General features: G+C 37.8%; 1 protein-coding gene across 2 annotated transcripts in view; it reads left to right on the top strand.

Moving 5' to 3' along the window:
* BTBD9 (BTB domain containing 9) overlaps positions 1-14,790 on the top strand; it is a 460,740-nt gene extending 445,950 nt beyond the window's left edge. For both annotated transcript variants that reach the window (XM_051996861.1, XM_051996860.1), the window contains exon 11: positions 13,375-14,790. In XM_051996861.1, coding sequence (XP_051852821.1) covers positions 13,375-13,731 — 357 coding nt within the window. In that variant the 3' untranslated portion in view covers positions 13,732-14,790. The remainder of the gene's footprint in view (positions 1-13,374) is intronic.
* Positions 14,791-14,848: the final 58 nt, after the last annotated feature.

Here is a 14,848-nt window from a genome sequence, read left to right as displayed (position 1 = left end):
ACTATAAAGTCTGACTGCAGATTGAAGCATGCTATTTTTTTTTTTTTTTTTTTTTTTGCAATGAGTCATTCAGGGTTAAATGATTTACCCAGGGTCACATAGCTAGTCAGGGGTCTGGGGCTGGATTTGAACTCCGGTCGTCTTAACTTCAGGGCCAGTTCACTATTCCCTGAATACCTAGCTAACCCAAAGTATTTTAAATTTTTTGTTGTTAGTTTTTTCTCATGGTTTTTCCTTTTTTTTTCTGGTTCTACGTTCACATCATAACTACTATAGAAATATGTTTAACATGATTGTAAATGTAGAACTATCAGCTTGCTTGCTGTCTTGGGAAGAGGAGAAGAGAGAGTGAAAAATTTAGAAATTGAAACATAAAAATGAATGTTGAAAACTATCTTTACAAAAAATTGGAAAAGTACAAAATACTGTTAAGTGGAGGAAAAAATAAACTATACCAAAAGAAATGCTTAAATAAATTTTTAAAGTGGTTTAAAATGATAATTATATGAAATTTTTTTGTAAAAAAAATAAAAAAGATAATTTGGGGCCAGTAAGGATAGGGATTTTGCTAGAATGTCAAGGACCATATGGATTATTAAAAGAGTTTTATATAATTCTGATATATCTTTTTTTCACATTTTGTAGGTTTCCATGAGCCAAATAGCTATTATTTCTTTTTCTTTTCTTGATTGTTTGTCTAGGAGAAAGGGACATTGTCATATCTGAAAAAAATCTAAGCACTATCAGTAACTTCTCTAATTTGTGAATTTCCCAAAAGTTCCTCTAGGTGAGGACAAAATGAATCAAAAGAAATATTGATCTTTTAAGACTGTCCCTTTTGTATCCAGAGATAAGGAGACCCTACATCAAAGGAAAAATAACACGACTTTTTCTGTTATTGCTACAACTTTTTTTTTCCATCTTAACCAGCAGAAAGTTAAAAGTTCAAAAGTGATTAAACCAAAAAGTTTATACATAAATTCCCAGAAAAATGCATATAAAATAAATATGTATGTTTGCATCAGTGTATAAACCAAACACTCCTTATCATGAGAATTTAAACAGTTTCATAAAAAGGGAAAAAATCAACATGGTAACCCACTACATTTTAAAGGATAAGATAGAGAACCATTGGATTCAGAATATAGGTCGAAACTTTTTTTTCTCTTTCTCGTCTTTTTATTTCCTGGAACATCTAATGCAGAAATTTGTTTTGCATGACTTCATATTTGTAATAGGTTTTATATTATTGCCTTCTTAATGAGTGGGAATAGGGAGTGAGGGAAGGGAGAGAATTTGGGACTGAAAAAAATTGATCTTTTTAAAAATGCAAAGCAAGTCTACTACTTCTCAGCATGACAGCCCACGTATAACCTTCCTGAGTCGTCTTTTCTCCAGGCTAAACATGACCGTTTCTTTCAACCAGTCTTCATAGGCCAGTAATTAAAGATCTTTGACCATCTTGGCTGCCTTTTTTTTGGACAATCTTCTTATCAGTGTCTCTCTTAAACTTACAGAACTGAGCACAGTATTCCTGATGAGTCTGTCAAGACCAAACTAGAGTGGAACTGTCAGCTCCCCATTCATGGAAACTGTGATCCTCTTAATGCAGTTTAAGATTAAATTAGGTTTTTTTGACTGCAATACTGCCCATTGCTCTCACTTCCTTTCCTCTTACTCACATTTGAACTCTATGTAGTCTGGCTTCCAATCTCATCCCTCAACTAAAACAGTTCTCTTCAAAGTTTTGCATGATCTTTTCATTGTCAGATTAAATGGTCATTTCTCAATCCTCATCTTTCTTGACCTTTCTGAAGCATTTTGACACTATCATTTGTCATCCTCTCTTGGATGCTCTTCTATTCTGGATTCCATGACATTCTTTCTACTGCTTTTTCTCTTAACTGTCTAAACACTCCTTCATTAGATCCATATTCTGACCTTAACTGTGAATATATTTCAGGCTCTGTCCTTCTCTTCTCTCTCTATACTATTTAGTTTGGCAGTCTCATCAGCTCCATGGGTTTTGTTGGTTGTTCAACAAAAACAACAGTAGCTCTCCTTCCGCCCTTGTCTCAATCTGGAGGTTCAGTCTTGCTTTAGCACCTACTTACTGAGCTTTTCAAATTGGGTATTCTATGGATATCTTCAGTTCAATGTGTCCAAAACAAAAGTCTGTACCTTTTCCCCAAAACCTATCATTGTTAAGAACTTTCCTATTTCTGCCAACAGCGCCATCATTGTTCCAGTGCCATAGATTTGCAAATGTGGGTGTTTGTGTCAGCTCCCTGTCCCTTACCTCATATATCTAGTCATTTGTCAGATCCTGTCATTTCTACTCCACAGAATTTCTTGTTTCCATTCCCTTCTCCCATGCCTTCGATCTTCACTACCTCTCCTCTCTTCATTTATTGCAGGAGCCTCTCCCTGCCCAAAATGATCTTCCTGAAGTGCAGGTCTGATGATCATTCCACATCTTGATTATATTTAGAGGCCCTCTTTGGCGTATAAGATCAAATATAAACTTCTGTGACATTTAAAAGCCTTCCCAAATAGTTTTCCAGTCCCACTCTGCATCAGTCCCCTCTATACCCTCTGGAGTCAAGCCAACTGGGACTTGTTAGCTGTTCCTCACACAGGACATCCCATTTTCCATCTCTATGCCTTTGCACTTGTTCTCAAATCCTGCCATGTGTTTCCTCCTCACCTTTTCCTCTCAGCATCTTTCGTGGTTTCTGTCAGCTCCCCTTCCACATCCTATCGGGCAGATCCTTGCTTCTAAAACTGTTGGTATTTATTTTGATGTATGCTTGTGTACATGTGTGTGTGTGTGTGTGTGTGTGTGTGTGTGTGTGTGTATGTGTATCTGGCACATATCAAGCACTTAACAAGTATTCACTGATTGCTGCAACTCAGAAGAAAGGCCTTGCCACAGTTTAAAAGCACACATCTGTGAAGAGATCATAGTTGAAATATTGGGAGCAAATAAAATCGTCAGTATAGAGAGAAAATAGAGAGGAGAGGACGCACAGCAAGGGTTTGAGAAGATGAGCCAGTGAAGAAAACAGAAAAAGGAACACTTAGAAGAGAGGAGGCACTAGAAGGATGAGGTACTCTTTTTGGCTAAGAAGGAGAGAATGCTTCCCAATGGGTAGTATTTATGAAGGACTAAGGTGGATTTGGAATTAGGACATTCTTGGTGACTTTGGGGTTTGTTAAAACCTGACACTAGATTATGAGAGGTAGAAGTGGAGGCATTCAGGCTAGGCATTTTTCTCCCGAAATGGAAGAGCTTTGAGATTTAAGTAGTTCACAAGGGGAGAACTGAAAACAAAAAAAAAAGTTACAATCATATAAAGAAAGCCTTTCCAACAACTTTTGTTCTTCAACATTGAAACCAATTGTTCCAGAATGTAGCAAATCCCCCAACTCTGCTCTTGTATGTGATCAAGAGAATTCTTGCATGTGCAGGAAGTCAGATTTGATGCCTTCCTAGTTATTGCCAACTCCCAATACTATTTCAAAGTAGAAAGCCTTTATAGTCACATAAACATTGACACCACCCCCCTCCCCCCGCCAGGAGGCTTTAGAACATTCAGGGCTAAACTGGATAATGTAAACTTGCAGGTTTCCCAACAGCCTGCAGAGGGCAGCAGCAGCTTAGCAAAAATATCATTGGAATGGGGAACTCCGTAATCCACAAAAGCAAGACTGGTCCAGGAGAGTCCAGCTCCAGAGAGACGGCAAGGATTGAAGATTTAAGTGAATAGTGTGGATGAAGGCATAGCCAGAACATAAGCTTCAGGGAACTAAATGAATAGGTAAAATTCAGACTCCATAAAGAAGGGTTGGGAGAAAGTAAGAAGAATGGGCCAAAGAACAGCCCAAAAGGCAAAAATTGGTCAAAACAGACCATCCCCATATAGCAACATTGGGGGGATTCAGAAGAAGTAACAATTTTGGGCTTACTGGCAGCCCATTGGATCTAAAATCTGAAGCTATTCTCGTGGCTAGTGATGGCAGAAATATTCATAAACATTTTTTGTCCTTTAATATCTAAGGCAAATGTTAATTTAAGGTGAAGGGCTTAAAAAAAAAAAAAAAAACTTGCATCCAATTTGAAAATAGTTCCTAATGAGAAATATTCTCTACTATTTTTTTTACCAACATTCCCCATTCCTTGTAATGTACTTAAATAAAACATTGATTTGTAGATTTTTTTTTAATATTTGGAAAAAAAATTTTGGTCTGCATTTTTAAATGTGCAGAGATAAAATGTTCCTAAAATCCATAAAGTATTTATATTTCAGCACCTAAGATGAGCTGCCTGCCATGATCATCATCCTCATTTAATATTTGTTGAATAGTGTGGATGCATACTGTCATACCAGAAACAGAAAAAGAAAAATGGGGAATTGAAGGTAACATAATTTAGAAGCCATGTCTTTGTATCTGATTATGAGTAGATATCAATGTATCAGTTAGAAGTAGGTATCTATTTTATAAAAAATATGTCATACTATAAATATAAGTTGAAATCTGGGATGAGAAATCATATTTGTATTGGTTGACATAGAAGCAGTCAGTGAAAATTACTTGGGGGAAACAAGATAGAATCATTGATCAGCATTTATTAAATTTTCCTGAATCTTGCTACAGTTTGCAGAGAACTCCCGTGTTAACTTGGGAAAATTGGCAATGACTTTGGCTTTTCAAAACTCGAAAGTCAGATGAGCAATTAGTGTTTGAGGAATCCCTTTAATGAAAGGCAGCAGGTAGTAGCCAGAGGAAGAATTATTCTGATCACTGAGAAAGGGCTAACACATTAATATATATCAATCCCAAGAATTGGGAAGAAAATAACACACCAAATTACCCAAAACAGGGTGAGAATCACGACTGGAAGGAAAGAGAAAATGATAATAAACAGAAGCTACAAAAGGACGCACTGGTTGTGAGTAAAGCTGTGTTGGATTCATCCACAGGACTACATTCTAAATTAGCCATCTCTTCTCAGGGAAAAAATCCAGAGGCTATTGAAGATGGATCAGTGAAGTGCAGTGGCAATCAAACAGGCTAATGGGATACACAATTGCAGAAAAGAAGAAGAGAAAATAATGCAGCTACTATGATAATGGTTTTGCGTAAATCAATAGTGCATCTGCACCCTGTGTACCTCATTCAGCTTTGGTCACTTCCTTTCCAAAAAAATGTTGCATATATGGGAAGGTTCAGGGAAAAAAAGAAATTAGAACATACAGATTCCCAAGAGAATAGAAAGCCCTACTTTGGGCCACTTATTAAGGAGGGGACAGAGAAAGGACTCCTGAAAGAAAAGAAAGAAAGTGGGCAAAATAGTGAATTTAGGGATGGGAGAAAGGAAATTCCATGGTATATCAGGTTCCTCTCGGGCAGCCAGATGCAGAATCAATCTAGAAGGCAGTTCAGGAACAGAGTAGTCATTGCCCATACATTTCAAAATATCTCCCATATGGACTTACTGAAGCAAATGACATGAATGAGTTTCTCTAGTTTTCTTGCAAAAAAGGGAGCTGTGACTGCTCAGGCATTCAGTCATGCTGTAAAGGTTCTGTTCCCCTTTTCCCTTCTAGAGGGCAAAGTCAACATCTCCACATAGATCTCTGCCCCTAAGCAGGCTAATTCAGTACATACCAAATGAACTCTCCCAAACTAGAGGAGACTACATTGGTCTGCCTGAGTTCTTAACAACAATAAACTAGAGGACTTCAAATTGGACCAAAAATGGGAGAGAGAGAAAGGAGAAAACTCTAATGAAAACAGATTAAACTGTATTCACAAGAAAAATATAGAATGATATATAGTGGATACAAGGCTGTGCAAATTATTCTGCAGAGGAAATGAAAGGGGACCCCAGGTAGCCTTGTTCTAAAATCACCACTTTTAGCATCCCACATCTCAGTGTGTCTAGAAGGAAGGTTTCTTGTTAAAAGTCCTTTGTATATCAGGCTCAGTTCTTCACTTAAATATTGGTGAAAGGATATATGGTTCTAGGACAAGAAGCTACATTAATTTTAAAAAATTGTTAAAGAGTGATGAACCTTAGCTTAAAATTATGGCCATTTATCTTGCCTGGGATGTTGCCTCCTGCTTTAGCACTGATGTAGAGCCTATAGGCGATGGAATGAGCAAAGACCAAATGTATACACTATCCACTTTCTTGGGGCATCTTCATTTCTGATAGTTGCTAGAACCTGGAGTGTGATGGGGGTGGCACTAACTAACACTGAAATCCTCTCCTTATTGGAAGCCTTTCATTTCGGTGCCTTCCCTCTATTCATCATTTCCTGTCTAGAGCTTGCTTTATATATTTGTTTGCATGTTGTTTTCTTTGTTAGACTGTAAGGTCTAACTTACTAGACTAGAGATGTCTTTTGTCCCTTTGTATACCCGACTTGCCTGACAGAAGCAGGTACTTAATAGATAGCGATCGCTGGCTCAGCAGACAGAGTATCTGTTGCAGACACTGCCTATCACCAGCCTCTCTCTCCCTTGGGCACCATCTCTCTCTGCCTCCCTCACAGCACCCAGGCTCCTACACTCAGTGTCGTCCTCTGCTCTTCACTCTCTCACCTCCCTCCCATTAGCTAATCAATTGCCAAGCCCTGTCATGTCTACCTTGGCAATATCTCTCATATAAGCCTGTTCTCTCCCCTAACACTGCATCTTCTTCACTTCATCCCTGGACTATTGCAGCTGATTGTTGGTCTGCCCATTTCAATCCATCCTTCACTCAGCTGCCAGGTTGATCTTTCTGAATTGCATCTGACTCTCCCTAACCTCATCCACACACCCTCAATTCAGTTTACTCCAGAGGCTCCTTTTTACTTCCAAGATCAAATATAAGATCTTTTGGCTTTCAAAGCCCTTCAAAACCTGGCTTCTTCCTACTTTTCCAGTCTTCTCCCACCTTACTCCCTTCCAAATACTTTGCAATCCAGTGACACTAGACCTAAGAGTATTCTTAGAACCAGACGCTCCCTGTCCAGTTTCTGGGAATTCTGACTGGCTGCATCTTATGAGCAGAACACTTCCTCATTATCCCCACTTCTTGGCTTACTCGGCTTCCTTCAAAGTGCATTCCAGGCTCTTTTCCTGATGTTCCTAAGTGCTATTGCCTTCCCTCTATTGGTTACCTCCATTTTATCCTATATGTAGCTTGTTTGCATATACTTGTTTTCATTTTGCTTTCCACATTGGATCGTGAGCCTCCTGAGACCAGGGACTGAGTTTTTGTTTGTTTGCTGTTCTTTATATCTAATTCTAACACTTAACACAGTACCTGGAGTATAGTAGGCCTCAATAAATACTAACTGTCTGAGTGAACTTATAATATGCCCTCAGCCTGTATTGGGCCTACCATTGATTTTTGGATGGGACACTAGAAACAAAAGGCTCAGTATCTATGTCTTTGATTATTATGGATAGCTCAGGCATGGATTCTGAAAGAAGGAGGCCACCCAACCTCTTCTCTCTAAGAACTGGAACATGCACTCTTTTTTTTTTAAATTTTTTTTTATTATAGCTTTTTATTTATAAGATATATGCATGGGTAATTTTTCAGCACTGACAATTGCAAAATTTTTTGTTCCAATTTTTCCCCTCCTTCCCCTCACCCCTTCTCCCAGATGGCAGGTTAACCAATACATGTTAAATATGTTAAAGTATAAGTTAAATACAATATATGTATACATGTCCATACAGGTATTTTGCTGTACAAAAAGAATCGGACTTTGAAATAGTGTAGCCTGTGAAGGAAGTCAAACATGCAGGCAGATAAAAATAGAGGGATTGAAAATTCTATGTAGTGGTTCATACTCATTTTCCAGAGTTCTTTCGCTGGTGTAGCTGGTTCAATTCATTACTGTGGAGCACCCACTCTTTCTCTTCAAATGATAACTGCTGTATTCTTCCTCTCCCTCCCCCCTCAATCTCTTTATTGTCCACTACTGCTCTTTACCTTTACACTGACACTTATCAATTATTCATGTGTATCATCTTCTCTCCTTACCTTTTCTCCAATTAATAAGCTCCTTGAGCAGGAATTCCATCATAATTTAATAGGTGTTGGCTGAATTTACTTACTACAACTATAGTGGTGGATGTTTCAGCAGTAAAACTGTTCTGTGTCAGAAAGGACAATATTTAAGATCATTACCTTTAAGGAAATAAAAAAATGAAACAAAATGGAAACAAAAATGGATTCTAGAGAAACTAAAAAAGAGCACAGATTAGAAATCCCCTTGAGCAGAGTTAATCTTTTATGTAAGATTTTGAAATTTTGAGTTCTAAAAGAATAATATATAAGTTGGAACACAGTTGTGGGGAAGAGAGTGATGTAGGAAGAAAAGAAAAGAACTTCTCTTTTAAATATATTATATAATTTGATAATGTATTTGTCTGTTCCCTATCCCTAAACTTTATTCTAATATAAAAGGGTGGGTGTGGGTGGGTCATACAGAAAGGGACTTTTATTTCTAAAGTCTTAGAAAATCAAAGGCAATAAATAGATAGTATATTAAGCTATATTTGTAGATGGCCTGGGCTCCTTACTAAAAGAAGACTTATATGTGCCAGGCACACCACCAGTTGTTCTCCCAGACATCCAGGCTCAAAACCTGGGACATCTTTGATTTAGCCCTCTCCTTCAACCCCTGTATCTGATTAGTCAACAAGTCCCATTCATTTTTCTTTTAAAATGTCTGTTAGCTATCCTCTTCTACTTCATTCTCTACTGCTTAGAATCCTAGGCTAGGACAATATTATACCTGGATTACTACCTAAGCCTCTTAGTCCTTTCTGTAGTTTCTTCTTTCTTCAATCCATTCTGTACAGTTACTATATTAATCTTAGAATATCATTTTTATCATGTAACTAACTTCCCCCCAAAAAAGGAACAACAACAACCAAAAAAAAAACCTCTCTTCCTGTTTAAAGTTTAAATTCTTCTGCCCAGCCTTCATGGTCCCTTAGACAGCCTTCTACCATATTATTGGAGCAGCTACCCTACTGTCCCTTGAACATGTTATATGCGTTTAGTTTCCATGCTGGAATTTATCTTGTTTTTCTGCTTGGTAAGGCTCTTTTTTCAATAGAATTTTATTTTTCCAAATACATGTAAAGTTAGTTTTCAACATTAATTTTAGCTTTGTGTTCTAAATTTCTAAAATTTTTCTAAATTTATTTTGTGTTTGAATTTTTTTTCCTCCTTCCTTTGCCTCCTCCCTCCCCAAGACACAGTAAGCAATATAGGTTAAATGTGTATCCTTTTAAACATATTTCCATATTTGTCATGTTGTACAAGAAAAATCAGGCCAAAAGGGGGAAAAAAAACACATGAAAATGAAAACAAACAAACAAAAAGGTGAAAATATTGTGCTTCAATTCACATTCAGTCACTGTATTTCTCTATTTGGATCTGGTTGTGATTGACATTTTCCATATCAAATTTATTGGAATTGCCTTGAATCACCACATTGTTGAGAAGAGCCAAGTTCATCACAGTCAATCATCACATAATCTTAATGTTACTGGTCTCCTTGTTCTAATCACTTCACTCAGCATCAATTTATGTATAGGTCTTTTCAGGCTTTTCTGAAAATAGTCTGCTTATCATTCCTTATAAAACAATAATATTCCATTACCTTCATATACTACAACTTATTCAACCATTCCCTAATTGATGAGCATCACTCAATTTCAAATTCCTTGCCACTATAAAAAGAGCTCTTACAAACATTTTTGCACATGTGAGTCCTTTTCCCTTTTTTATGATCTCTTTGGGATACAGATCCAGTAGTGAAACTGGTGGCTCAGAGAGTATGCAGTTTTATACCTCTTTGGGCACTAGCAATGTATCAGTGTCCCAGTTTTCTCACATCTCCTCCACCATTTATCTTTATTTTTTCCTATCATCTTAGCCAATCTGAGAGATGTGAAGTAGTATCTCAAAGCTGACTTAATTTGCATTTCTCTAATCAATAGTGATTTAGAGCATTCTTTCATAAGACTAGAAATCGTTTTAATTTCTTCATCTGAAATTGCCTGTTCATATCCTCTCACCATTTATCAAACTGAGGAATAGTCTGTATTATAAATTTCAGTCCTCTACATATTTTATAGAAACACTGAATTTCTGTTTCCTTTCTACTCTTGGTTGGATATTGGTTTTATTTGTGTAAAATCTTTTCAATTTTGTGTAATCAGAATTATTCATTTTGCAATTCATTATGTTTTCTAGTTCTTCTTTGGCCAAAATTCCTCCCTTCTCCACAGATCTGACAGGTAGTTTATGTGGGCAGTGATCTTTTCCTGTCATCTTAGCCAATCTGAGAGGTGTGTAGTAGTACTAAATGATTTTGATGATCACTACTGTGTAATATAGTTTTAGATCTGATATGACTAGCCCACCTTCCTTTGCATTTTTCTCATTAATTGCCTGGATATTCTTGATCTTTTGTTCTTCCAAATGAATTTTGTTATTATTTTTTTTAGGTCTGTAAAGTAGTTTTTTGGCAGTTTGATTGGTATATCACTGAAAAAGTAGATTCATTTAAGTAGAATTGTAATTTTTATCATGTTCAGCTTACTCTTGAGCAATAGATATTTTTCAGGTTGTTTAGATCTAACTTTATTTGTGTGAAAAGTTTTTTTAATTTCTTAATATGAATTTAAAAGTTCATATAGTTCCTGACTGTGTCTTGGCAAATAGATTCCCAAATATTTTATATCGTCCACAGTTATTTTAAATAGGATTTCTCTTTTTAGCTCTTATGCTGCACTTTGTTGGTAGTGTATAGAAATGCCAATGATATATGGGGTTCATTTTATATACTACAACTTCGCTAATGTTGTTAATTGTTTCTCATAATTTTTTAGTTGATTCTCTAAATATCATCTGCAAAGAGTGACAGTTTTGTTTTCTCGTTTCCTATTCAAATTTCTTCAATTTCTTATTGCTAAAACTAGCATTTCTAGTATAATGTTGAATAATAGTGGTGATAATGGGCAACCTTACTTCATGCCTGATCATACTAGGAATGCTTGTAGCTTATCCTTATTACATATAATGCTTGCTGATAGTTTTAGATAGATGCTTCTTGTCATTTTAAGGAAAACTCCATTTATTCTGTGCTCTCTAGTGTTTTTATTAGGAATGGATGTTGTATTTTGTCAGATGCTTTTTCTGCATCTATTGAAATAATCATCTGATTTCTATTCATTTGGTTATTGATATAGTCAATTATGCTAATATTTTTCCTGATGTTGAACCAGCCCTGCATTCCTGGTTTAAATCTCTCTGAGAGAGTATTATCCTAGTGATAAATTGCTGTAATATCTTTGCTAATATTCTAGTTAAGATTTTTTGCAACAATATTCATTAGGGAAACTGGTCTATAATTTTCTTTCTCTGTTTTGGCCCTTCTTGGTTTAGCTATCAACACTGTATCTGTGTCATAAAAAGAATTTGATAGGACTCCTTCTTCCCCTATTTTTCCAATTAGTTTATACAGTATTGGACTTAATTGTTCTTTAAATGTTTGGTAGAATTCACTTGTAAATCTATCTGGCCCTGGAGATTTTTTTCTTATGGACTTCAATGACAGCTTTTTCTGAAATGGGATTATTTTAAGTATTTTATTTCCTCTTCTGTTAATCTATATGTTCTTTTCCCAATGTGCATGCATGGTTTCATAGTCCTTTGGGCATTACCACAGAATGGTTAAATCAGTTCACAACTCCACCAACAGTAATGACCCTTTTATTTTGTCCAAGTCTTCCCCATCCTTCAAGGATTAGATTATGGCCTCTTCTCCTCCATGAAGCAAAATTAGTCTCCCTGTCCTCTGAGTTCCTGTAACATACCTGGTGATTTTAGGTATTTTTGTTGTTTTTTCATGTGTGTCAATCTTATCTCCCAAACAAGGTTCTTGAAAGTAGAAGTTTACTCCCACACAATCTGTCCCAGGCCTGGGCAGCACAATAGGAGTTCAATAAATCCATAGAGTCGCAGAATCCCAGAGCTAAAAGGATCTTAAGAGATCATCCAGTCCAGCCTCCTTCCTTTTACAGATGAGGAAACTGAGCCCTAAAAGGGGAATAATTCAGAACCAGGGTTATAACCCAGATCTTCAGACCCCCCCCCCCAGCCCAGCATCCTTACAACAGTCCACCCCCCCCACCAAGGTCCAGCAACTTCTGACATGAACATGACTGTCAATAAGGGTCACAAGTGAAGCCTTCACTGACCTTATCATCATTTCAGAGTCATTCTTTGCCCCCCTTTCAGTGTTTTCTGTACCCAAGATTTTGAGCTCAATTCAGGCAATCCCTTCAGGCTATTTATAGCACAGGGAATAGAAATGGAAATATGGAAAGCTACCCCGGGCCTCCAGACCAGGGTTGTGTTATTAGCCACAAAGAAGTTTCACCCAACTCTGCTCACTTTTCATCCAGATACGAATAGTTATATAACAGAAATCTGATGGAGCTCCCTCAAATCCTGTGTCTCCATGTTTTTACTGTTTAGAAAATAGGAGATAGGCTCTCGCTCTCATCAGTAGTGTTGGTAGCAGCTACCGCCTACTTGATCTCACAGCTTAATTGTCCTTCTGGTGACACAAGCCACTATCGAGTCACACATGGGATCTGTGGGATGCCCAGAAGCCAGCAAGCTTCACCCATGTACTTGGTCCTAAGTTTGAAGAGTAATCTTTGGGAAAAGTGAATTTACCTTTCCCAGAATAGTCCTTGTTCTCTCAGACCAAAAGATTTATTGTAGATAATATGAGCCATTTAATATTTTTTTTCAGTGCTCTTAAACTCCAGTCACAAGACAGACTTGCTGTCCCATGTTGTTTTTTCAACTGTGGCAACATTAAAAATTATTGAATGTGACTAGCTTTGTATTTAGGCTTAATTCCTTTGCTTCGAGTGTTAGAGATGGATAATGGGATGTAGAGTCATACAGCCATTTAGAGATGTGTGTTCTCTATTTGATGTTTTTGGTTGGATGACATTCTCATTTTAATGTCCCAATTTAATGCTATAAAAGCCTAAAATCCCTTAAAAAAAAAAAAAGACACTCTTGGTTTTCAGACCAAAAGGAAAGGAAGAATGAGGGGAAGATCAGAAATGCTGGAATCTTATTGCGAATAACTAATTGTGTGTAGTATTATAACTAACCTGAAGCATTTTGGATCTGAAGGGTGTAAGGGTCTAACTCCTTATTTCCCTATAGCTCTTCAGGAAAATGCTGGGTCTGCTGCTGGCTCCCACAGTGCTCAGTCTGGCTATGACTCATTAGACTTTCCATCCCTCTCTCCTCTCCTGCAGGTATTCCACTGTGTACACTTTGAGTGTCCAGAGAAGAGTCGTATCCATAAGGAAGAGAGCAAGAAGGAAGCCACGGCACCAACGACCACAGTAGGGACGGTGCTGGGGGCAGCGTCGGCACCATCGATGGTAGTGTCGGCGTCGGCATCGGTGTCGGCACCGGCACTATTAGGGGCGGCAGGGGCGGCGGCACCAGGGGTGGCAGGGGCGGCAGGAGCGGCGGCAGCAGCAACGGCATCAAGAGATGAGAGCCCTGGGGGGCAGCAGCTGGTCTCATACCCACTTCGACTCTCCAGCAACAATTCCAACCCATCCCTCCCTGGACCCACTTCTCAATCATCTATTCAGCCCCAATAAAAGATGAAGACAAAAGGATGGATGCAGTGACTTGGTTTGGGCCCAAATAACACTAGGAAGTCTTTGTTCTTCTTGGAGAGGAATTGTTATATGACTTTTTCCTTGTTGCTGCTGTTTCCAAATGGGAATAGGCCTGCCTGAAAATACAGAAATAGAACAGGTTTTCTCCCAAGGACAGAAAGGGGGCTACTTCGCTTGCCTCAATTTGTTCAAATCAGACTGGTCTCCAAGGGGAGAATATAGGTCTTCAATCTTCATCAAGTCCACCATTAACACCCTACCTCTCTAATCTAACCCAGGCAAAGGGAACGGAAAGAAATAATAGAGAGACTCGTGTTGGAATACAAAAATGGCATAAGAACACTGACTGGGAAGAGAATATATTAGGCATTTATTACCTGGTGGCACCCTTTAGGAAATGGGTTTTTGGTGGGAGTGTTTATTTTTATGGAACACATTGCCCTGGCAACTAAATGATTTTTATTTCTTTTAGTTATTCTCAATTTGCTGAATCATAGGTGTTCCAGATCTCTTTGAAAACTCAAATGGAAATTTTTTTCCAAGTTCCTTTTGAGGCAGTAATTCCCTTCCCTTATTTCTGAATGGTTATGCATGAGGTAGAATAGGAAAATATCAAGCATGTCTTTAAGATGAGGCCCAGATGTAGCTGATTGCAGCACCTGGTCTGACAAGGAAATGCCTTCAAGGAGGGCTAACAAAATACACATTGAGGAAGCCAATCTTTGGACACCGTAGTCAATAATCACTTGAATTGCAGAGTTATTTATCTGTCATTCCTGAAATGTATCTGGAGCAACCATGTACTTTTTATCAGCTTTGGGATTTTGACACATAAACGGTCCCAGCACCTGCAAATTTAATGGAAGATTTACATGTGTATATATCTCTAGGTGTAGGCAGATGGATGTCAATCTGTAGTTTCTTCTGGTCTGGTTGAAGCTTCTGCAATAATCTGTACAGGTTCAGAGCTTCCTGTTTTTGTTTATACTCCTGCTAATGATGGGCATTAGGAATACAAAACTGGGAATTTGCAATTAAGGTGTCTCTCTCTCTCTTTCTCTCTCTCCTCTCTTTGTGTGTGTGTGTGTGTGTGTGT

The sequence above is a fragment of the Antechinus flavipes genome, chromosome 4 (genome assembly GCF_016432865.1).
Source record: "Antechinus flavipes isolate AdamAnt ecotype Samford, QLD, Australia chromosome 4, AdamAnt_v2, whole genome shotgun sequence".
Classification (NCBI taxonomy): Eukaryota; Metazoa; Chordata; class Mammalia; order Dasyuromorphia; family Dasyuridae; genus Antechinus; species Antechinus flavipes.
The sequence above is the reverse complement of the archived record's forward strand: the minus strand, read 5'-3'. Positions and strand labels throughout refer to the sequence as shown.